Source organism: Thamnophis sirtalis, unplaced genomic scaffold (genome assembly GCF_051295495.1).
Source record: "Thamnophis sirtalis isolate CommonGarterSnake01/CBP01778 unplaced genomic scaffold, rThaSir2_p1.2 scaffold_2, whole genome shotgun sequence".
Taxonomy (NCBI): Eukaryota; Metazoa; Chordata; class Lepidosauria; order Squamata; family Natricidae; genus Thamnophis; species Thamnophis sirtalis.
The window spans coordinates 68,686,450-68,707,942 of record NW_028261382.1 but is presented as its reverse complement, the minus strand read 5'-3'; the positions used below and the strand labels follow the sequence as shown (position 1 = coordinate 68,707,942).

Here is a 21,493-nt window from a genome sequence, read left to right as displayed (position 1 = left end):
TTCCTATTTTGTAAAAAACATATTTATTAAAGTACACACAAGTACAATTAGCAGACTTTTATCCTCAGCAAAGCAGGGTTTGATCCAAAGTTACCGCCGCTTCTGGAAAATGTTGCCACGTCCCATTCCTCGTCCCCTTCCTCTTGCAGCCACTGAAGAAAACAGAACACACAAATCAGCAGCAAAGGACAAACAGAAAGACACCGAGTCATGCTGGACCTGGTAGGGAGCCTGTCTGAGTGTACAGATGTTTCCAAGAAGACTAAAAAAGCAGCAGGTAGAACTAGTTGCTTGTGACACTTTAAAGCCAATAAACAAAAGCCATTCTCAAGTAGTGAACTCAAAGCAGAACTCCTCCTCTTCCCCCCCCCCCCCGAGGGTGGGGGTGGACAGTGCCCCCCCAAGGGTTCCAACCCCTCCTCTGCTCCTAGAATAACAGATGGTGATTGGGGGGGGGGGTGTTCATGATTAGGAGTTTGAACAATCTGAGATTTGATTTGGGACAGTTATAAACTGATACCAGGTTGTGTTTAACCCCAGCCAAAACTTAATGGGCGCAGAGTCACCATTGGGGTTTTAGGTGTCATTTGCACCAACAGAGTTCAAGGAAAAAGCCCCTCTCCCAGAGGCTCCTTTGAGGAGGAGAGAGCATCTGGCTGGTCCTGTTATGCACGAAGTCGGCCTTTTCTCCGCCCCCTTTGCCTTGAGCAATCTGAATAACGGGGCTTCATTCAAGGTAAAAGCTCCCCTCGCACATCTGCGCTAGTAGTTCCCGACTCTAAGGGGCGGATGGTGCTCATCTCCGTTTCAAAGCCGAAGAGCCAGCGCTGTCCAAAGACGTCTCCGTGGTCAGGTGGCCGGCAGGACTAAGCGCCAAAGGCGCACGGAACGCTGTTCCCTTCCAAAGGTGGTTCCTATTTTTCTACTTGCATTTTTATCTGCTTTCGAACTACTATGTTGGCAGAAGCTGGGATAAGTCACGGGAGCTCACGCCGTTACGCGGCGCTGGGGATTCGAACCGCCGACCTTTCCGACAAGCGCAGCGTCGGAGCCCCTGAGCGTCCCTGGGGGGCTTCGTTATAACCGGGCTAATGGAGACACACCGCCCCCCGCGGTTCCGCGGCTGCCAGGCCGGCGGGAGGCTCACCTTGCGCCTTGAGGATGGCGGCCTTGCCGCGGCCGGCGCCAGAGCCCTGGTTCTTGTTCTTCATGCTCTTCAGCATCGGCGCGTTCTTCAGCATATCGGGCAGGATGAGGAAGCGGATCTTGCTGCCGCGGATGTAGACCTGCTCCAGCTGCGCCACGCGCCCGTCGCGGTAGGTCACGGTGATATTGGACATCTGAGGGGAGGCAGGGAGGGAGCGGCGGTTAGAACCCCCAGCGACCCCCGCCCGCCCGCCCGCCCGCGACCCTGGCCCGCCGCCCTGCCTGGCAGTTCATGTTGTCCTCGGCCTCGATGAGCTTCCCGCGGTAGACCTCGCCCGTGTTGGTCTCGCAGGTGACGATGTGGCCCTCGGCCTCGTGCAGCACCTTGATCGGCACCCCGATGGACATGGCGGCCCGAGGAGGAGGAGGAGAAAGGCGCAAGAGGAAGAAGAAGCACTCCCGGCCTGCACAGCGCGCGCCGCTCTGCCCCGCCGCCTCTATGGCGCGCCGCCCTCCGCGGGAGAGGAGCGGCGCTCCCGGCCTGCCCCGCGCGTGCAACGGCACGCCCAGGCCGGGCCCGGGCCCGCCAGCGCCATGAAGACCCCGGCCGAGGAGGTCGCCGCGCTGCCGCCCTCAGGTGGGTCCTCCGGGCCGGGGGCACCCTCTTGCGCGGCCGGGAGAGGAGCGGGCGAGCTCCGGAGACCCCTGCCCTCGCCTGCCCTTGCGGATGCGGGGGCCGAGGGCGTCGGGGAGGCGATCCAGCTGAAGGTGCCGGCACTGCAGCAGCTCTACCACTGGGACTGCGGGCTGGCCTGCTCCAGGATGGCGCTGCGGTGAGTCTTCCGACGGGACTGCCACTCCCAGCAGGCCCTTCCAGCCAGGCCCTGCGCCGCCCCGTCCTCCCCCGCCGGCTGTCCTGGGCCTGCTGGGAATCGCAGCCCTGGCCTCTTACGGTGGGGGGGGGGGTCCCGCCTTCCCTTCTCCTGGGAGCGGCAGAGACAAAGCCTGGCCGATGCGGAGGGTCCGTTGCGGGGGTCGCAGAGACTGCGTAAAGGGGATCCGAGGTCTCGCCTGCGGCTGTTAGTCCAAGCGAGAGCCGCTGCGCCCCAGAGAGGCGTCCCGTGGACCCCCCCTCCGCCCTCCTTTCCCTGTTGAGTTTCTCTCTGCCTGAGCTGAAGAGGGCGACTGCCTCTGCCTTGTGGGGAAAAGGACGACTGGCCAATCCGTGGTCTCTGAAAGGAAATGGTGGTTTTAACTGTCAATGGCTTTTTTTGTCCTTTTGCCCCCCCCAATCTGACTGACCTCAGGTACCTGAACCTGCTGAATGATGAAGACTTCCAGAGAGCAGTCCGGGACCTCCAGTTGACCAAAAGTATCTGGACAATTGACTTGGCCTACCTGATGCGTCACTTTGGGGTGAAGCATCTATTCTGCACCCAGACGCTGGGCGTAGACAAGGGCTACAAAAACCAGGTAGCTTGTTTGGCTGCTGCTGCTCCAGACACAGAGGCAGCTCTTTGGGGGATACTCACACTCTCTTACGAGCCATAGCGGTACTCACACATTTGTGGCCATTTGCTGCACAACTGACATCGGGTGCCACCTAGTAGAAATCCCTGGGTTGCCTCAACGACAAGTTTGCCTTTTGCTCACAGGATGCCTCAAGTCTTCCAAGATGATCTTCATTGGCAGACTTGCTTCAAAGCAGCTGCCCCACATGTGTTCTCTTGCGGGAGGCAGAGGGGGGGCTCCCCTTAGAGATGCTAGCCATCCCTCCCTAGGCTTTCTGCATCTGACATGGCTCCTTGTCTTCAGTCTTTTTATAGAAAACACTTTGACATAGAGGAGAACCGTGTAAACCAACTGTTTGCCCAAGCAAAAGCCTGCAAGGTGCTGGTGGAAAAACGGTGAGCTCTCGGCAGATGATTTGCCTTTCTTCTTCTAGCAGGTGATCCAGCTGTTTATCCACAGGGCCTGTTGTAACCCAGAGTACCTAAACAAACCTGCATCACCTTCCTGTGGCTTTTAGGATGTAGCTATGACAACTGACGGTCCTTTGGATGCAGGGATCGAGCTCTTCCGCTGGAAAATAAATCTGCCTGAGGTGAATGGGATATGCTGAGGAAGAGGGTGCAGTGTGACTGAGGCTGCTTTTTTCCTCCCATTAAAAGCACTAGAAATAATAAAGGATGGCATTCCAAATCTGCTTCTACATGGACCGGGGTGCCAGTGAGTGGAAGATGATCAGCCGTGGCTGGACTGTTCTCGCTGCCACTTGCAATTTCTCCTGCATCCTCATTTCTCACAAGTCGTGGTTCCCCTGCACTTGGTGTTCCATGGAGGTTCCTAAGGGACATCCCAAGGCATAGGGTGGCTGTTTGCTTGAAAGGAAGAGTTGGAGAAGGAGTGTCGTTGATGGACCAATTTGTTCCCCAGTCCCTCTCCTTGAGGACAGGAAGGGAAGGATGGAGAGCCCACTTAATATTTGTAGGAAAAGGCAAAAGATTCCACACACACATCTGTTTATACACAGAGCAGGTAGTTTCAAGTAACTTGAACTCAAGTAGAGATGTGAATGTTAGATGTTTTGGTGCATGCCCAGTGCACCAAAGTGGTGGTTTTGAGAGGGGTGGAGAGGTTAAGAGCAGGAAGAAGGCTGTCAGTGGCAGTGACTTCGGGAAGGGTCATGCAGGCCATAGATGAGCTGTTGAAATCTTGTGGCAGCTGGGGTGGGGGGGAGTGCTGCCGGGATTGGAGGGCAGAGAGGCAGGTGAATATTCCACCCTGGGAACTTCTCTAGGGTGGGGTGGGGTGGGGTGTTGAACCATACCTGTCCTGTTCTATTTTTCCCCATAAAATCTCTCTGCCTACTGCTTTTATTATTACTTAATTTTATCCTGCCTTCATTACTTTTACAAATAAGGTGGCAAGCATGCTTAATATTTACAGAATGCAGTTTGAAGAGACCTTATAGGCCATCTAGTCCAACCCCCTGCTCAAGTAGGAGACCCTATGCCATTTCTGCCACTTCCTCCTTTTATTTCCCCCATGACAACCCTGTGAGGTGGGTGGGGCCAAAAAAGTCACCCAGCTGCTTTTCATGGCTGACTCCTAGCCGTCTGCTTGCTAGTCTGGTTCCTTCACCACTAGACCAAATTGACATTCTTCTAAATACGGAAACCAGCAAAACGTTTCAGGTTTTGTTTTCTTCCCAAATCTTCCATTTGGCATAACTGGCAGAGTTTCTGGAGTATGGTATGTAGTCGTTTGAAATAAAACATCCAAGGGTGTGCATCCCTGGGCACCTGCCAGATGTTTTGGGATTGGTTTGTTTTGATGGTAGCAGTAGGTCCATTTTTCTGACTAGATGCAGGAAGGAGCAACATGGGTTGGCTTCCTTGGCAGTGGGGTACACCAAAAGAGGCAGGATTCTCCCCGGTTGCTGTTGGCGTTCTACCCCAAGTATGTGAATTACAGTTGTCTGAGTGAGCCCCACTGAAATCAGATGAGTAGGGAGCGGTCTAGAAAAGGCGCAAAGACAGTGGGCTATTCTGCTTCATTGAGGACTGTCCCTCCATTTTGAGGATGCCAGCTGCAGGCATGCCCAGGTTTCATGCAGAGACGATTCTGATGGTTCTTTAAGTGGTCATCTGCAGATTCCCCTGGAGTGGCTTCCAGCCTGTGTTGACATTGGAAAGCTCCGTCGGGACCTAACTTGGCCTTTGGGCAGGGAGCTGCTGTGGAACAGCTGCATCTGTCCAAGGAAGTTCCCTACATTTATCTCGGATTTGTGAACTAACACAGTGGTCTTTTACTCGCAGAACTTTCTTGGCAAGGGGATGGCAGATGGCCACTCAAAGAACCACAGTTACAGGTAAGCAACCTGTTCTTATGCCTTGTGGTCTCTACATTCACACAAAGGTGAGAGTAGCAGGCTGTGTGCCCGGAAGTGGGGCAAGATTCTAGCTAAGTTGATCAGCACTAGAATTACTTCTGGTGCAAATGAAAAGCCCTCCTTGTGCTTAATGGAACCTGGGAAAGGAGGATGTGCTCTGGCTTCTATTCACAATGGCAGATGTAGTTGCATTAAATTATTACATACTTTTTATCCTGCTTTTTAAAAAAATGTAATGTTGGAATGTAAGCAGTTGCTAGCAAAAGAGGGAGTGCATGTAAGTAAACTATTCAAGCTGCAGACATCTATGAAGTAGTATTGTGGAGCCTAGGATGTGCCATGAAGGATACACACATCTGAAACTCTTCAGATAATGCTTGGCAAGAGAGATGCAGGGAAATTGAGAATGAGAATGCTAAATCTACTTCCAGGGCAAAGGGCCATAGAAGCAGGGAAGATACGTGTCAGGGTTCATGCTCATAGCAAAAAGAACTCCGAGGCAGGTAGATGTTAAAGAACAGTTTTATTGGATATATTATATTGGCACAGACTGGTGAAAACCGACTCTAAAGCTTCCCTCAGTTTTCACCTAATTAAAAGTAAAGTCCTCCCCCCCCCCCACTTTTCTCAAACTAACAGTCACATGGTCCAATCTGGTTGCTTGAAAACTTCATTCCTCTCTTCAGCCACCTGTGGGAATCCTTGGTTCCCAGGGGGAAACTTTTTTGTTTTGGCTACAAAATCCCAACTATCTCTGTTCCCCCCTCCCTATCCCTCAGCACCATTGTGGCAACACTGAAGCCTCCAAGACGGCCTCAGGTCAGCTTCAGAGTTGACAATATGAAGAAAAAGATCCAGAGGCAAATCCTGAGATATGCATGCAAAAGATAGTTCCTATCAGCTGAAGATCCCAGAGCCACTGGGTGGAGGGCATTTCAACTCAAGAATTCTGAGAGACCTCACCCTTCCCTGTCTGGGCTGACAACCCACAAGCAGAGAGGGGGGATCACTGCCTCCTCTCAAGAGGAGAAATGGTGCTCTTGTGCCTGGAGGATAGCAAGTCTCCCTCCAAGGGGAAGGATACCCAACCTTTCCCAAGAGAGCCAGTGCACACCTCCAGCCAGGGATAGTGTGGCCTACCAGGAGGTCCTCTTTCTGATGCCAACAAGACCTCTGTCAGTGGGCAGGTCTATGAGTGAAAAGTGGTTCGTTTCTTTGAGTTGTGTTTTGCTCCAGTAATTCTGAACTTGGGAGATGAGGAATACGAGAAGGCACTCATTTTAAGTTCATGTGTGTATGTATGAAAATCCATCAGATGTATAATTTACGCTAATGAATTATAGTATTTTAATTAGATTTTAGTTTCTCCCTTTCACCTCTTTTTATGTGGCCTTAATCCTTTGACAGGGAAGCCACCAGCAGCCAGCTCTAACCTTAGCATGGTCCTTTGGTCAGAGAATGGCATTGGCCGTCCCTTCTCTTGAAAATGTCAAGATGAAAAATGTGCCGAGAGGGGGAAAGTCCCACACTTGACTGGAAGTGGGGTCCCTGTTAAGGCTGTTGCTAAAGTGGACCAAAAGAAACCAGGGTCACGGGACCCTCTCCTTGGGCAGATGTGGGGAGTGGCTCACATGCACAGGTCCTGCTCACTTGTTCAGCCATTACTCATTGTTCCAGTGCCGGATCCGCCAGGGGCTTGGTTTTCAGCCGCTGTCGCAGTGGACTCGCGAGACAGTTGTGCAGATTCTCTGTTGGAGGCAGATTTGGTACTTTTATTTTTAACAACATGAAGATAAATTGATAACCGATGTTTTTGTAGAAAGGGGCAGCACTCTGCATAGCACCTGATCCGTAACAAGCTCTTGGTTGTTTGTAGGATAGAATCGCAAACAAACCACAAGTGAAAACAAAGATTCCACTCATTTACCTACCCTATTTTCCTGAAAATATGACATGTCCTGATAATAAGGCCATGTCACATTTTTCTGGTGGGCAAAAATATAAGCCCTCCCCTGCAAAGAAGCCCCCTGGACAACCCCCCCCACCTCCAACCAGGCAGAGCGCCACTCACCAACCTAGCGGTATCCCGAAGGTGCCAAGCCGTGGGAACTGGGGGGGGGGGAATGTGATCGCATTGCTTGGTGCTTTTGGGATACCGCTAGGTTGGTGAGCAGCGCTGTGCCCAGCTGAAGAGGGGGGTTGCCGGACATCTGTTCTCTTGCGAGTGGGCTCCCAAAGAGCCGGGCACAGAAGCCACCCGGCAAACCTCATTTCCAGCTGGGCACAGCGCCATTCACTGACCTAGGGCTATCGCCAAGCCACATGAGTGCTTGTTCACCGCTGCCTGGCTCTCGCGACTTGGCGCCTTAGAAATGCCAGTGAATGGCTCTGCATGGCTGGAGAAGGGGGTTGTGCGAGCAGCTGTTCCGCTCCTGCTTGCAAGAGAGCAGCCGCCCGGCAACCCCAAAACAATAAACCCTCCCCTCATAATAAGGCTCAAGCCATATTTTGTGTGTGAAAAAAAATAAGACCCTGTCTTATTTTCAGGGAAGCACGGTAAATCTCTGCCCATAAATTTAGCAGGTAATTTCAGTGCTGGATGGTGGGACAGATGAGAAGCTGCACTGCTTTGAGGAGAGGGTGAACAGGGACTGGCAGGGCACATGCTGGACATAGAAAGGAAGTTAAGTCAACCTTGGTTACCCAAAACCGATTTTCTTAAGGAGTGGATATTCCTCACTCAGACCTGGAAGTTTCTGTCAGTTTTCAGTCTGGAGGAGAGTTGGTCTCCTCAAGTCAGCTCAGAGCGGAATTCAATGCTCTGCTATCCACTGCAGGTATAAATAAATGTTACCTGATTTGTCTTGTGCCAGCGATGGGGTTGGGGGAAGTCTGCCACTCCTGTTTCATACCCCTGCAGCCCCTCCTGGGATTCTGGATGCATTTCACATATAGCCACTTCTCCAGCATGTGCTGGAGTCCCTTTGGGTGCCTCCTCAGAGCCTCTCCTCCTGGGATGCCGCTGGATTCTGCCATACTAAAGTGGCAGCTGACATTGGAGCAGGAGGATTTTCCCTGCCAAAATTAGTCGTGCAGCTGCCTCTGTCCCCTTGGTGGTGTTTGGGCAAGTGGGCTGCCTTGAAATAAGGGCTGGGTGGGAGGGGGAAATGAGGATGGCCAAGCAGTGTCTCTGGGGAATGGGCCGCTTCCAGGTCCTTTTCATGCCCATCAGAGTGAGAAGCGACTAAGGAAGGGCAGGCGTAGGCAGGAAAGAGAGGAGCTGCTTGCTAAATGCAGAGATCCCAGCTGGAGGACAAGGAGAATCCAAGCTCTTTTTGCTGATTGTGCTTGTATTCTCCTGCCTTTTCCCTAAAACCTCAGGCTGGCCTCCCGAGGGCTCCCCCCTTGCATCCCACAGACGTCCTCTGAGGGAGTCTGCAGGAGCAGTGGGGGGACTCGGATCTGGGTCTCCTCAAGCAGCCTCTCCCTGTGTCTGGAAGCTATGCATGCCCTTGGGGAGAGGCTGAGGGGCGCCTTTCCCTGGGCTGCCACTTCTCCTGCAGACCTCAGCGGGCGGCAGGAGAAGCCCCCCCCCCCTCTGGACCCCAACCCCTGTGAGAAACAATGATGGAAGATCCCTCAGGAGGAGCCCATAACATTGAGGGTCAGGAAATGCTCCTCCTCCCTCCCTTTTAACCTTCAGGAGAAAAACATGCATGTAGGTTCACATTCTGTGCTTTCATTGTAATCCTTTTTTTTATTTTACCTTTGTTCTGTATTATTAACTAAAGCAGAAACATTCCTTTTAGGTCAGAAAGGTTCTAATAGTTGCTTCTAATGGGAAAGCCACTTTTAGACATCAGGAGAGAGTTCCTCTGTGGGTGAAATGGGCAGAGCATAAATACATAAGTATTCCTGAAGTAGAGGTGTTTGGCCCAAAGTAGCCCGGTCTTCCCTTTTGCCCCAAGGGGCTATTCTCGCATGGCAGAGCCTCTTGAACCCAGGTCCCCTTCCCTTCAATGCTGCTTTATGTAATTGGATACTGAATTTCTTTATTGATAGGCCCCAGTTTTTGCGAGTTGGAAGAAAAGTTTCCAACTCCACCTCCTTGAGTACAGGTTTCCCGCAGGGCTCAGTCCACTATTGTTCACCTGGATGACTCACGACTGCTGTGCTTAGAGCTTGAAGCATTGTTCAAAGAGACCCCACCCCACCCTCACTCCATGTTCTGTTTCTGTGCTCCCCTCTGGGGAGGGAAGTCCTTTTGAAGGTTTGAGCCAGCTGTCTGGTAAACTCACAAGATTCCTTTCTCTCGCCATGCACATCTGAATTAGACCGTGTTGTTTCTTTGTGTCATATAATATATGTGGGTATATGCATACTTTTGTGTTTATTTATTTTGTCATCTTTACGTAGGGTGTATTGGAGGTGGAGATCCTTTGAGAGCTATGTGCAATGAAATTTCACTTGAATGAATGCCGATTAGCATGCATTCAAAGTGACAGTGAAGTTATTCTAAGTCCCTTCTCCGGCAGCACAGTGACCGTCGGGGACATCCAGGAGCACCTCTCTCAGGGCCACATCGCCATCGTGCTGGTCAATGCTGTCTTGCTGCTGTGCGACCTCTGCTCCAGCCCAGTCAAGTACTGCTGCTTCCTGCCCATCGGCCAGAAGTGCTTCTGCCGCAGCCCCGACTACCAGGGCCACTTCATCGTCTTGTGTGGCTACAACAGAGCTTTGGAGTGCATTTATTACAACAACCCTGCCTACGCAGACCGTGAGTAACTGCACCCTCGCCCAGGTGTTAGCCACCAGCCTCCCCCCCCTCCCCCGGTCTGCAGCTCTCTGGGCTCCTTGTTTTTCGGGCAGTGTGGTGGGGTCATTCCCTCTGCAAGGGGTCTGTGTGTAGGCTGAGGGTCGTGATGGCATAAGGGGGGTTGGGCTGTGGAGTCCTTTACAGCTGCCCTTGTCTGACTCTGGGCCCCTCCACAGGAACATGCAGCACCAGCATCCATAACTTTGAGGAAGCCAGGACCAGTTACGGCACAGACGAGGATATCCTCTTCATTTATCAAAACAGCTGACCCTCCGGCTGGGGCTCCCAACTCATCGCCATTGTGGCAGCCATCTCAGGACTCTGAGACCTCCGCTTCTGCACTGTGCCGGGTTGGAAGCAAAGGAGGCGTTAAGACTCGGGGAGATGGAAGGGAGGAGAATGTATTTTATGCCACCTTAAAAGCAGAATGTCCTTTGCAGTCACAATGAATAACAGGATGCGTTTTCCAGTCAGGGTCTGTCTGGGGACCCCAAGAGATTTTGCTGGGGGATGGGACTCTGGTCCCAACTCTGGTCCCAAATCAAATCTCGGCCAGTCCCCCCTCCCTAAAGAAGACTGAACTCTGAAACAAAATGAGTGTGCTTTCTTCTGATGCTGCAACCGGATGCGGTGTGCTCGCCCAGCCCTAAGCCCATTCTCCCTCCCTCCAAGCCTTTCTCCGTTCAGCTCGCCGGATCTCCTCTGGTCAGGCTGTTGCCTGCTTCGCAGCCAGGCTGCTGCTGCCCTAAGAAAAAGCAAATCTGTACATTTTTGCACATTTGAAGTTTCAAGGTGCAGAACCTCCGTTCACAGGAATGAAACTCAAAGGCAGTCCAACTTCCTGAATCCCACAAGAGCAGCTCTTTCCTATCATTCACCCAGTTTTTTATTCTGCTGATAAAAATCAAGCCAATACATGAAGTAATAGAAGGAATGAGGCCGAAAGGAAAGGAAGGAATCCGTGTCTTATAAAGCAGAGTTCAAAGGGGATGATTCCCAGAAGCATACACACAGGCCCGAAACTGCAGTCACTGGCTCCTTCTGAAGCCTCCTCCCCCCCTTACAGGGACTTTTCAGGTGAGACACAAGTTTGGCAATGTTGGCAGAAGATGGAATTCCTTTTTGGAAAAGGTTTTCTCAGAGGACTTAAATACTTTCTTTAGGACTACAGGTTTTGGACTGTGTGAATCAGCACTTTTGTCAATCAATCATATTGAATAATGTCCATTTAATTGATATTCAGTGATTAGATTACCTGTGAAAGGTCTTTTAAAAGACAATAGAGACGCAGCTGCGTGCTTGTTCTAGTTCAGCAGTCCCAGTTCATCAGCATTTTCCTCCTCGAGCTCATCACAGGCTCAAGTTCATTCAGAAGCCAACCTTGCTAGATGCAGTCAGCTCTTCCTCCCAACTCAGCCAGGACGGACATCCGAGCACCATCAGTCCTAAGGATGCTGCACTTTGAGCTGTCCTTAGCTCCTACCATCTGAGCGAAGCTGTGTGCCTGCTTCCCACCCTTTGCCCCAAGTTAGCTGGCCAGGTAATGGCCACTCTGGACCTCAAGCTTGCTCTGCCAGTTTAAAGTGGCTACAGCAAGTCCAAATGTGATCTGTTTTGGCCCCAAGAAGGGCTGTAAGCATTCAGGAGAAGGGCAGGAGCCTTCTCCTGTTGGGCAGGGAACTTGCCTTGGGCTGGAAATCTGCCAGGGACTCCCAACTCCTTGGCATTGCCTGCTGGGCGGGGGAGAGCTACGCCTGTCTGGGAGGCCCAGGTTTCTACCTCAACACACCGTATTTGCTCTCGGCTGAGGGGGACGGGGGTTGCTTCCCTGAAGGCTTCAAATAACTATGCTGTATGTCTGCTCTGTGGTCAAATTCTTGTAAGTGCCTATTAATGGCAGAGAATTCTGGGGAGCATCTTTGAAGTTATCCAAGCGAAGGAAGCCGGGTGAGGAGCCAATGGAAGTGGGCAGGACAAGTGACATGTTTGGGGCCTCTGTTGCTCCCATCCAATGAAGTTCTTGCACAGGAAGGAGTCCAGCTTTCAAAACCTTTAGTATTGTTGAGGCTTCAGTGTTATTTCCGTCTTGCCTGCTCGTAGTATTGGTTTTGTTCATAAACAGTAAAGGCTTAACGTGCTGCTTAATCTCCTAGTCTCCAGTTTCAGGGTGCTGCTTCTCAGGGGCTCCCTCTGAACCAAGCCGAGCTGAAGCACAGCAGCTGCTTTCCTAAGCAAACTCCTTAACAAGGGTGAGGAGGCAGCTCCACCGGCCGGAAGGATTGCTTGGTTACAAGATGCCACCTTCACAAAGGAAACATTCACACGGCTGAAGTTGGCCATCTGTCCTGGTATCCTCCAGTTACGGGATGATGTGTGGCTGGCCTTGGAGGCCAGTGGGGGAGGCTCCCCAATCTTGGTGCAAAACCTGCAGAGGGGAAAGTTCTGCCTTCCCCGCCGAGAGGGCAAAGCTGCTCCCGGCTGAGCTGCTGGCGCAAGAGAAGGGGCAGGAGGCTGCCTTGGGGGGTGGGCAGGGGCATTGGGGAAGTCAGAACAAGGCCTGCCTCGGCCCTGCACGCTTCCTCTTCATTTGGGTGCTCTGAACAATTCAATGTTTATGCAAACTTCATGATCACATGACAGTAAAAGGGAAGAAAATCTGCAAACTAAGTTTTATATACAAAAATATGTTTGTAAATCATTCAATAAACCCTGCTTTCTTGAGCATGCTTAGACCTTTTTTTTAAAAAAAGATGGAATGGGCAAAGGGACTAAATAAGGAAACATTCACTGATTTTTTCCAGGTCTTTGAGCTGCTCTTTCTAGGCTAATATTTTGGTGCTTCCCGAAGCATGGAAGGAAAATCCATCTTTCAAGGGATGCAGTTTGATTCTTTAGGTAAAACCAGGAGAGACAGTTTCATTCCCCAAAATAGTAGAAAGGGCTGGCTGCTGCAAAGTGGCTGCCACTGAGTGCTCGGCCCTCCTGCAGGGCTGCTCCCTCCTTGTATAGAAAGTGGCTTTGGGAGCTCCTAGGGGATGATGGAGCACAAACAGCCCCCCTCCCCCACCAGCATCTCCTGCAGTGGGAGTCCTGATGGGCAGGGAGTGCTCAAGGGTGACAAACTGGAGCTGGGAAAAGGAGACGCCCAAAGCCACACGGGAAAGAAATCCAGCCCAACAGGTGTCCTCGTGCCTGATTGTCTGCCCACCTTGGGAGTGCAGGGAAGGGTCTTTGCCTCTTACTTATCCCTCCTTTCAAGGCAAGGCTGTGGGTCACCAGACCCGTTCGATGTGCCTGGTTGTCTGCCATATTTCTCTTTCCTCGGACCAAACCAGGCCCATTGAACGGGTTTGGTGACCCAAAGGTGTTCTTTCAAAAGGCAATTGGACTTTTGTTTTTCCTTGGAAGACATTTCACTTCTCATCCAAGAAGCTTCCTCAGTTACTCCACCAAATGGTGGAGGATGAAAGGATTTATATTCTTTCAGATTTATATCTGGTCGTTAGCGCTCTCTCAGAGTTGCTGAGCCCATCTGGAGGCTCATTTGTGCCCTCACAGTCACCTGAATAGTCCACATACTCAGTGGACTGTGAATGAATTATTTCATTAATGATCTCCATGCTCTTCTAGGCATTTTATGCTTGCTTCCTGAACGAAACATTCTGCCCTTGTCTCACAAGTTTGACTGACTGTAACATCATCGAGATACTGCGCTGAAACTAATTTATGGTTCCATCCTGGGACACATCACCCCTTGGCTCTCCCTCCAGGTGTCAGCCTCAGTTTTGCTTGCTTGCTTTTGGCTGCCATGGAAACGGGGGGAGGGCATGGTATTTGGGATGGGAATAATTGCTACAGGAGGTTTAGTAAAAAAGGGAGTTTTGTCTTCACCATCTCCTGCGCATGCTGATGGCGTACGTTTGGACCTCGTCAAGGCCAACCATCCTGCATACCAACCTGATCATGCTTCTTGGAGATGCAACCCACATGACACCTAAGGGAATTGCAGATTGGTCAATGGGGTGGGGGTTGTTGGAGGGAGGGGGCTGGGCAAATGTTTGATATGTATGATTTTGCTTTTTTCTGCCTCAGACCTTGCTTTACTTCACTGCTATTTTTTCATAACCAGTAAAAGTACTTTTAATTCCACAAACAATGGAGTTGAGAGGTTTCTTTCTTGGTTGCTGAAGGAGGCATGCCTGACATTAAGCAAGGTCTCCCTTCACACTCATCCCAGAGCTAACACCTTCCGAGAGGAGTGCAGTAAAACAACAAAACTTTCAAAGAAATGTCCAACCCTGGCAGCGACCAGGACGACAACATGGGGGCTGCCAGATCCTCATGCCCCTTGGAAACGGAGCGGATGGCGGAACTGAATTTGGAGGAAAAATCCATCCGCCCCAGGTTGTCGTTGTGAGTGGGGCAGAGATATAAATCAGGAAATCCTGGCCAGAGTTACTACCAGCCGACGTCGGAGATCAGCAGCTGCCTGGCAGGAAGCCGAAGAGGAGAATCCCACGCGATAACTTCCAAGAAGCTTGGGAGAAATGTTTTTGTGAGGGCCGAGTTGAAAGAGAAGCTGACTTTCCTGATCAAGAAGAGAGACATGCCAAGGACCTGTCTCACCCGTGGGGGGGGGGGGGACTGGAGGCACGCAGCGGAACTGATCAGGATAAGGGCGCCCCAGCAGCAGCAGCAGCTGTACAAGCCCATCCAAGAGGGGGAGCCCCCCCCCCCACAAACACCGAATGGCAAAAGTTCCTCCTCTTGGCATGAAATTTGGAGGCAGCCCCAAGGAGCTAGGATTTTTCCTGGTCCAGGTCTGGAATTTCATGCAGCAATTCAGAGATCTCCCCACGGAGGAAGACAAGGTGAGAGTTGTTACCATGGTGTTGGAGAACAAGGCGGCAGCCTGGATGGTCTGATGAATTATAATAGATTTATGGCCGCCCTGAGAAAAAGCTTTGATGACCTGCTGACTGAGCGTAAGGCGAGAATCAAGATGAAAAGTCTTACTCAGGGCAGAAGCCCAGTAGCTGAATACATCCAGGAGTTTTGTGAACTGTCGGTGTATATGCGGGGATGGTCTGAAGAGGCTTTGATGGACACCTTTATGGATGGCCTTACATAAATTGGAGGAAAGGGTGGTTGCGCATCCGTTCCACAAACCCCCCTGAGGGCAAGGAGAGGGTCTCATTTCATTTATTTCATTTCATTTATTAAATTTATAGGCCGCCCAATCCTGGAGGACTCCAGGTGGCTTACAACGAAAGAAGAAAAAAGAAAAGCAAAATAAGTAAAAAAAGAGTTTAAAATTCACAACACACATACGTTCCAATCGGGGCTGGACCTTAACACTAAGGTCAACAGCCCCAGGCCTGCTGGAACAGCCAGGTTTTAATGGCTTTCCTGAAGGCCATGAGAGTGGGTAAGGTCCGGACCTCTGGGGGTAGCTGATTCCACAGGGCCGGAGCAGCCACAGAGAAGGCTCTCCTCCAGGGGCCCGCTAGCCGACACTGTCCGACTGACGGTATCCGAAGGAGGCCCACCCTATGGGATCTTATCGGCCGTTGGGAGGTGTATGGCAGTAGGCGGTCTCGCAGATAGGCTGGTCCTAAGCCATGTAGGGCTTTAAAGGTAATAACCAACACCTTGAATTGTGTCCGGAGACCAATTGGCAGCCAGTGCAGCTCGCGGAGGACAGGTGTAATATGGGTGTATCTCAGTACACCCAATATCGCTCGCGCGGCTGTATTCTGGACTAGCTGTAGTCTCCGAATGCTTTTCAAGGGTAGCCCCATGTAGAGCGCATTGCAATAATCGAGCCTTGATGTGACAAGGGCCTGAGTGACCATCTGAAGTGCCCCCCTGTCCAAGTAGGGCCGCAATTGGTGTACCAGGCGAACCTGGGCAAAGGCGCCCCTGGGCATAGCCGACAAATGGTGTTCCAGTGTCAACTGCGAATCCAGGAGGACCCCCAAATTCAGGCCCTCTCTGAGTGTAAATTTTCACCCCCCAGGATCAGAGACGGACTGTCTGAACTGTCCCTCAGGGACAACATCCAAAGCCACTCAGTCTTAACAGGATTGAGTACCAATTTGTTCATCCCCATCCAGATCCTGACAGCTTCCAGGCATCGGCACATCACATCCGCCGCTACACTGAGCTGGCACGGGGTAGATAAATTGAGTATGATCTGCATATTGATGGTACTTTATCCCGTGCTGTCGTATGATCTCACCCAGCGGCTTCATGTAGATGTTGAATAGGAGGGGGGACAGGACCGAACCCTGTGGCACCCCACATTTGAGGGGCCTGGAGTTCAACCTCTGTCCCCTGACCAACACCGACTGCGACCTACCGGAGAGGTAAGAGGAGAACCACTGTAGAAAGGTGCCTCCCACTCCCACCTCCTCCAGACATCGCAGAAGGATACCATGGTCGATGGTATCGAAAGCTGCTGAGAGGTCAAGAAGCACCAGGATAGAGGATTACCCTCTATCCCTGGCCTGCCAGAGATCATCGATCAGTGCGACCAAAGCGGTTTCAGTGCTGTACCCAGGCCTGAAACCAGACTGAAAGGAATCCGGATAATCCGCTTCATTCAAGGTCCGTCAGAGTTGAAGCGCCACCACCTTCTCAACAACCTTCCCCAGAAAAAGAAGATTGGAGACAGGACGGTAGTTTTTCAGGATGGCTGGATCCAGGGAAGGCTTATTGAGGAGGGGGTCTCACCACCGCTTCCTTTAATGGTTGCAGGAAAGACCCCTCCTGCAAAGATGCGTTGGCAATCACCTGGATCCAGCCTTGTGTCACCTCCCTGCTGGCCAGGAGGGGCACGGGTCCAGTAAGCAGGTGGAGGCGCTCATCGCTCCCATGGCCTTGTCCACTTCCTCAGGAGTGACAAATTCGAACCCATCCCAGGAAATCCGACTTAGACCTACCCTCGGCATCTCGGCTGGTATTGCCCAAGCGGAGTCAAGTTCTGTCCGAAACTGAGTGGTTTTATCCAACAGAAACTGAACAAATTCCTCAGCTCTTCCCTGCAAGGGTTCCCCCACGCCCTCACCTTTCAGGAGGGAGCAGGTCACCCTGAACAGGGCGGCTGGGCGGGATTCCGCGGACGCAATAACAGCGGAAAAATGCTTGTATTTTGCTGCCCGTATCGCCACTAGGTAAGACCTAATAAAGGCTCTTAGTAGTGTTCGATCAGATTCAGAGTTACTAGTCCTCCAACATTGCTCTAGGCGTCTCTTTTGGCTCTTCATCTCCCGGAGTTCCTCGGTAAACCAAGGTGCCCTCCTGGATCTACTGATGCGGAGAGGCCTCAAAGGCGTAATCCGGTCCAGTGCCTCAGTCGCCGCAACATTCCAGGCAGCGACTAAGGATTCGGTCGGATTGCGGGCAAGGGAGTCAGGTATCTCTCCAAGCTCCCTCTGAAATCCCATCGGGTCCATCAGGCACCTGGGGTGGAACCACTTAATCCGTTCCACCTCCCTGCAGTGAGGGAGTAGTGTCCTGAAGTCAAACCTCAGCAAGGAGTGATCTGACTAGGACAAGGGTGAGGTCTCTATTCCCCTTAATTCCAGATCACGTCTCCACTGCCCCGAGAGAAATACAAGGTCGAGTGTGTGTCCCGCTCTATGAGTTGGATCCTGAACTACTTGGGTCAAGTTCATGGTTGTCACTCCTGTGCCCCCTCAGAGTGTTCGCCGAGAGACGGTAAAGTCCCCCAGCACCATTAGCCTGGGGAACTCTACCGCCAACCCAGCTGCTGCCTCTAGTAGCAAAGGCAGGGCTGTCGTGATGCAGCTAGGAGGTAGGTACATCAGGAACAAGCCCACTTGAACCCCTAGGTCCAACTTCAAGAGAAGAGACTCACACCCCACAATCTCCGGGCAGGGATCCTGCGAGGGATTCCCAGACAACCACTGCTACTCCCCCACCCCTTTCTCTGGTGTCGTGGTTGGTGGAGCACCTGGAACCCATCTGGGCACATTTCTGAGAGGGGGACTCCTCCCTCTTGGCCCAGCCAGGTTTCAGTTATACATGCCAGGTCTGCCCCCTCATCTAATATTAAGTCCCGGACGAGGGGAGCCTTATTCACAACAGACCTGGCATTTAGCAGCAGCAACCTGAGACCAGGGCCCTGATCTCCTCTGCCACCAGGTTCTTGAGGTGAGCCTGAGGGGCTGGAACAAGGAATCACTGTAATGTAGTGAGTCCTTCCCCAGTAATGGGTAGCTCCCATCATATCTGCCCCTCCCGGTCGTAACCGAAATGCTCCGACCCTCCCCCCCATCTGTAGACCCTCCCCCCTCTCCCATGGCCCCCATTCTTCCTGGCAGGCCACACATACCATTCACTCTAGGGTGAGGGGCGGATCCGGGCCCCCATCCACTTCTGCTTCTGCACTCAGTGAAGGGGGCTCCAGGTCGCACCCCCAGTCCTATCATGTTCACCCAACAAACATTCTGCTCAGACGCACCCCACAGTAGTCTTTAAAAATACAATACAGTGATAAAAGTAATTAAATTAAAAGTGGGCACATTCACTCTCACAATCGTACAATCATACAATCAGCACACTAGTTAAAACGCCGTTCTTGAGGCCGCAAAACAAAGGCGGTCCAGCTCCCGCAGGGCTTTGATGGCCGAAATGTAGAGGGTGATGATGTCCAAAGTGTTCACCCCGGGATGGAACAGCCGTAGTTCCAAGGCGCTTTTCAGGGAGGTCAGGAGCTGCTGCCACTGATTGGTCCTTTCCAGGCAATACTTCAGGTCTTCCGCTGTATGCTTCGACTCTGGGAAATCGCGGATGATGCTGTAGAGCTCCTCGATGCGCATGCTGGCATACAGGCGGTAGAAGAACTTCTGGATGTGGCACCACCAGCGCTTCAGGGGGCTGCTGGGCAGGGACGCCCTGGCACTCTCTTGCAGGAAGACCCTGCTGAGCCAGCCGATGACCTTCTCGATCCACTCTTGGAACTTGGCAAGGAAGGAGCGCTCGTACTCGCCCCGGCAGCGCCATTCCACGCACTCCTTGATCATCCCGTGCAGCACGTGGGTCACGGCATCGGCACTCACCCACTCCAGCAGGTTCAGCTCGTGGAGGATGGTGTTGAGCTGCTGGAACTGCTCCATGACCAGCGGGCACCAGCAGCGCTCCTCCCCGCAGCCGCAGCCCACATATGTCTCCCACATATCCAATGCTGAACCGGACCTAGCGGCTGCACCACAGGAAAAAATTGAGGGGGAAGAGAAAATCCCCAAAGAATATTGGGACCTAAATGACATTTTCAGTGAAAAGGCTTCCGATAAATTGCCCCCCCCCCCACAGCGCGCTACAGATTGTAGTATTGAGATCTTGCCAGGAGTAAAACTCCCGAAACCCCAGATTTATTCGATGACCACGTGAAATGGAAGAATTACAAAAGTTCATTGATAAAAACTTGAAAAGGGGGTTCCATAGAACCAGCTAGACCACAGGTGGCCACGCCTGTATTGTTTACAGAAAAGAAAGCTGGCTCCTTTTGTTTATGTGTGAACTATAAGAACCTTAATGGAATTTGCGTGGAAAATGTATACCCCCTCCCACTCATGAATGATATGTTGGCCCACTTGGGCAAAGGAAATTTTTTTACGAAGTTGGACCTGAGGGAGGCCTACTACAGAGTCAGAATCAAAGATGGTGACAAGTGGAAAACTGCTTTCAATTGCCCTTTGCGGTGTTTTCAGTTCAAAGTATTCCCGTTTGGTCTGCAGGGGGCGCCAGTAGTCTTCATGTAATTAATAAATGAAGTTCTGCATGAATACCTGTACAAAGGCGTGTTAGTCTACCTCGATGACATCCTTATTTACACAAACATGTGAGGAACACATGACATTAGTGCAATCAGTCCTCAAAAAACTCTGGGCCGCTGAACTTTATGCCAAATTGTGTAAATGTGAATTTCATCAGGGGAAGATAGATTACCTTGGGTACCGTATCTCCTACAATGGCATTGAAATGGACCTGGCAAAAGTCTAGGCGGTCACGGAGTGGGCACCTCCTTGCACCCAGAAGCAATTGCAAAGTTTTTGGATTTGCAAATTTTTATTGTCAATTTATTCCCTTGTTTGCTAGTATTGCACTGCCCATTACAAATCTCCTAAAATCAAAAGGAGACACCAAGCCCAAACCGGGTAAGCCTTTGAACTGGACTATGGAGTGTCAAGCTGCATTTGAAAAATTGAAACGACTTTTTGCAGCTGAACTTGTTTTGAAACACCTGGATATGGATGCACCATTTGTCGTTCAAGCTGATGCCAGTGACGTGGTGGTGGGGGCAGTATTACTCCAAACAAATGCTGAGAGAAAATTGCAGCCATGCACTTACAACTCGTTTAAGTTTACTGAGACTGAGAGGAGATGGGTTATATGGGAAAAGGAAGCTTTTGCTGTCAGATGAGCTCTGATGACCTGGCAACATTTCCTGGAGGGGACAAAACACCCTTTTGAGGTATGGACTGATCATAAGAATTTGGAAGCGTTGAAAACCCCGTGTAAGCTATCACCTAAACAGGTACGATGGGTGCAGCACTTCAACTGTTTCAACTTCACCCTCAAGTACATCTGGGGGGGGGGGATGTTATGGCTGATGCCTTGTCTAGGCTTCCCCAGTACCACAGCTCTAGGCTGAGCATGGTTCATCCAGTCAACCCAGCAAGAAATCTTGCTGCCCCGATGGTGACCAAGGCCCAATGGATTTAGATGTCACAATGGACTTAATGAACAAACTCAAGGACGGCTTTGAATCCGATGACTGGTTCAAGAAATATTCAAATGAATGCACCATGAAAGATGGACTAGCTTGGATAGGAGCTAAATTATATGTTCCTGCCAACCTGAAAGCGGTTGTTCTTCAACAGGCCCACGATTCGAGAATTGCGGGCCATTTTGGATTTGTAAAGACTTTGCATTTGTTTAAGAGATAGTTTTGGTGGCCTTCATTGAAGAAGGACATTGAGTCTTACATAGCCAGTTGTCCCGTTTGTGCGAGCGCCAAAAAAGCCATCAGGGAAGCCCCAGGGTCTCTTCCAAAGTGTTGCCCGTCCTGAAGCCCCATGGAAGGAGATATCAATGGACTTTATTGTTGAATTACCAGAAAGTCTGGGTTATACTGTTATTTGGGTTATCACCGATTTGTTTTTCAAACAGGTTCATTTTGTGCCTTGCTCCAAGATCCCTCAGCGAACTCTTTGGCTAAATTGTTTCTTTCACATGTATATAAGTTACATGGTGTACCAGAACGCATAATTTCAGACAAAGCGGGTTCAATTCACCTCCCTCTTTTGGAAAGAGTTCCTGAAATTGATTGGCTCCACCCAGGGGTTAAGCTCCACCCACCATCAGACTAATGGGGCTTGTGAACGGACTAATTCGGTTTTGGAGCAGTACCTCTGATGTTTCATCAATTATCAACAGGATAATTGGGCAGAACTGTTACCACATGCAGAGGTGGCGTACAATAATTCTGTCCACAGCAGTACCGGCATGACCCCTTTTAAATAGTGTTTGGTCAGGACTTTGTACCGATTCCTGAATTGCCTCAAGAGAGACCACAAATTTTATCCTTATCTGAATGGAGTGATCAA

General features: G+C 51.2%; 2 protein-coding genes across 5 annotated transcripts; one reads left to right on the top strand and one right to left on the bottom strand.

Moving 5' to 3' along the window:
- Positions 1–1,605, bottom strand: SNRPD3 (small nuclear ribonucleoprotein D3 polypeptide). Its single transcript, XM_014069353.2, has 3 exons — positions 1,429–1,605; positions 1,148–1,340; positions 1–152 (listed from the first exon to the last, which is right to left on the bottom strand). Exons 1-3 carry the CDS (start codon positions 1,552–1,554, stop codon positions 91–93), a joined length of 381 nt encoding a protein of 126 aa, XP_013924828.1. The 5' UTR covers positions 1,555–1,605; the 3' UTR covers positions 1–90.
- A 92-nt stretch (positions 1,606–1,697) lies between these two features.
- On the top strand, positions 1,698–12,579 carry GUCD1 (guanylyl cyclase domain containing 1). Of its 4 annotated transcripts, XM_087705928.1 has the most exons (7): positions 1,698–1,979; positions 2,454–2,619; positions 2,962–3,053; positions 4,968–5,020; positions 6,719–6,807; positions 9,577–9,818; positions 10,034–12,579. In XM_087705928.1, exons 1-7 carry the CDS (start codon positions 1,741–1,743, stop codon positions 10,056–10,058), a joined length of 906 nt encoding a protein of 301 aa, XP_087562054.1. In that variant the 5' UTR covers positions 1,698–1,740; the 3' UTR covers positions 10,059–12,579. The 4 variants fall into 4 exon arrangements, with proteins under 4 accessions (XP_087562054.1, XP_013924842.1, XP_087562055.1 ...); XM_014069367.2 differs by lacking the exon at positions 6,719–6,807 and having other exon boundaries at positions 9,582–9,818; XM_087705929.1 differs by lacking the exons at positions 4,968–5,020; positions 6,719–6,807 and having other exon boundaries at positions 9,582–9,818.
- Positions 12,580–21,493: the final 8,914 nt, after the last annotated feature.

Coding starts and splice junctions, on each gene's coding strand:
- GUCD1 (XM_087705928.1), top strand. CDS start 1,741: ATGAAGACCCCGGCCGAGGAGGTCGCCGCGCTGCCGCCCTCAGGTGGG. Junction 1,980..2,453: donor TGCTCCAGGATGGCGCTGCG/GTGAGTCTTCCG, acceptor GACTGACCTCAG/GTACCTGAACCTGCTGAATG. Junction 9,819..10,033: donor CAACCCTGCCTACGCAGACC/GTGAGTAACTGC, acceptor GCCCCTCCACAG/GAACATGCAGCACCAGCATC.
- SNRPD3 (XM_014069353.2), bottom strand. CDS start 1,554: ATGTCCATCGGGGTGCCGATCAAGGTGCTGCACGAGGCCGAGGGCCAC. Junction 1,341..1,428: donor AGGACAACATGAACTGCCAG/GCAGGGCGGCGG, acceptor GCCTCCCCTCAG/ATGTCCAATATCACCGTGAC. Junction 153..1,147: donor CGCCATCCTCAAGGCGCAAG/GTGAGCCTCCCG, acceptor TGTTTTCTTCAG/TGGCTGCAAGAGGAAGGGGA.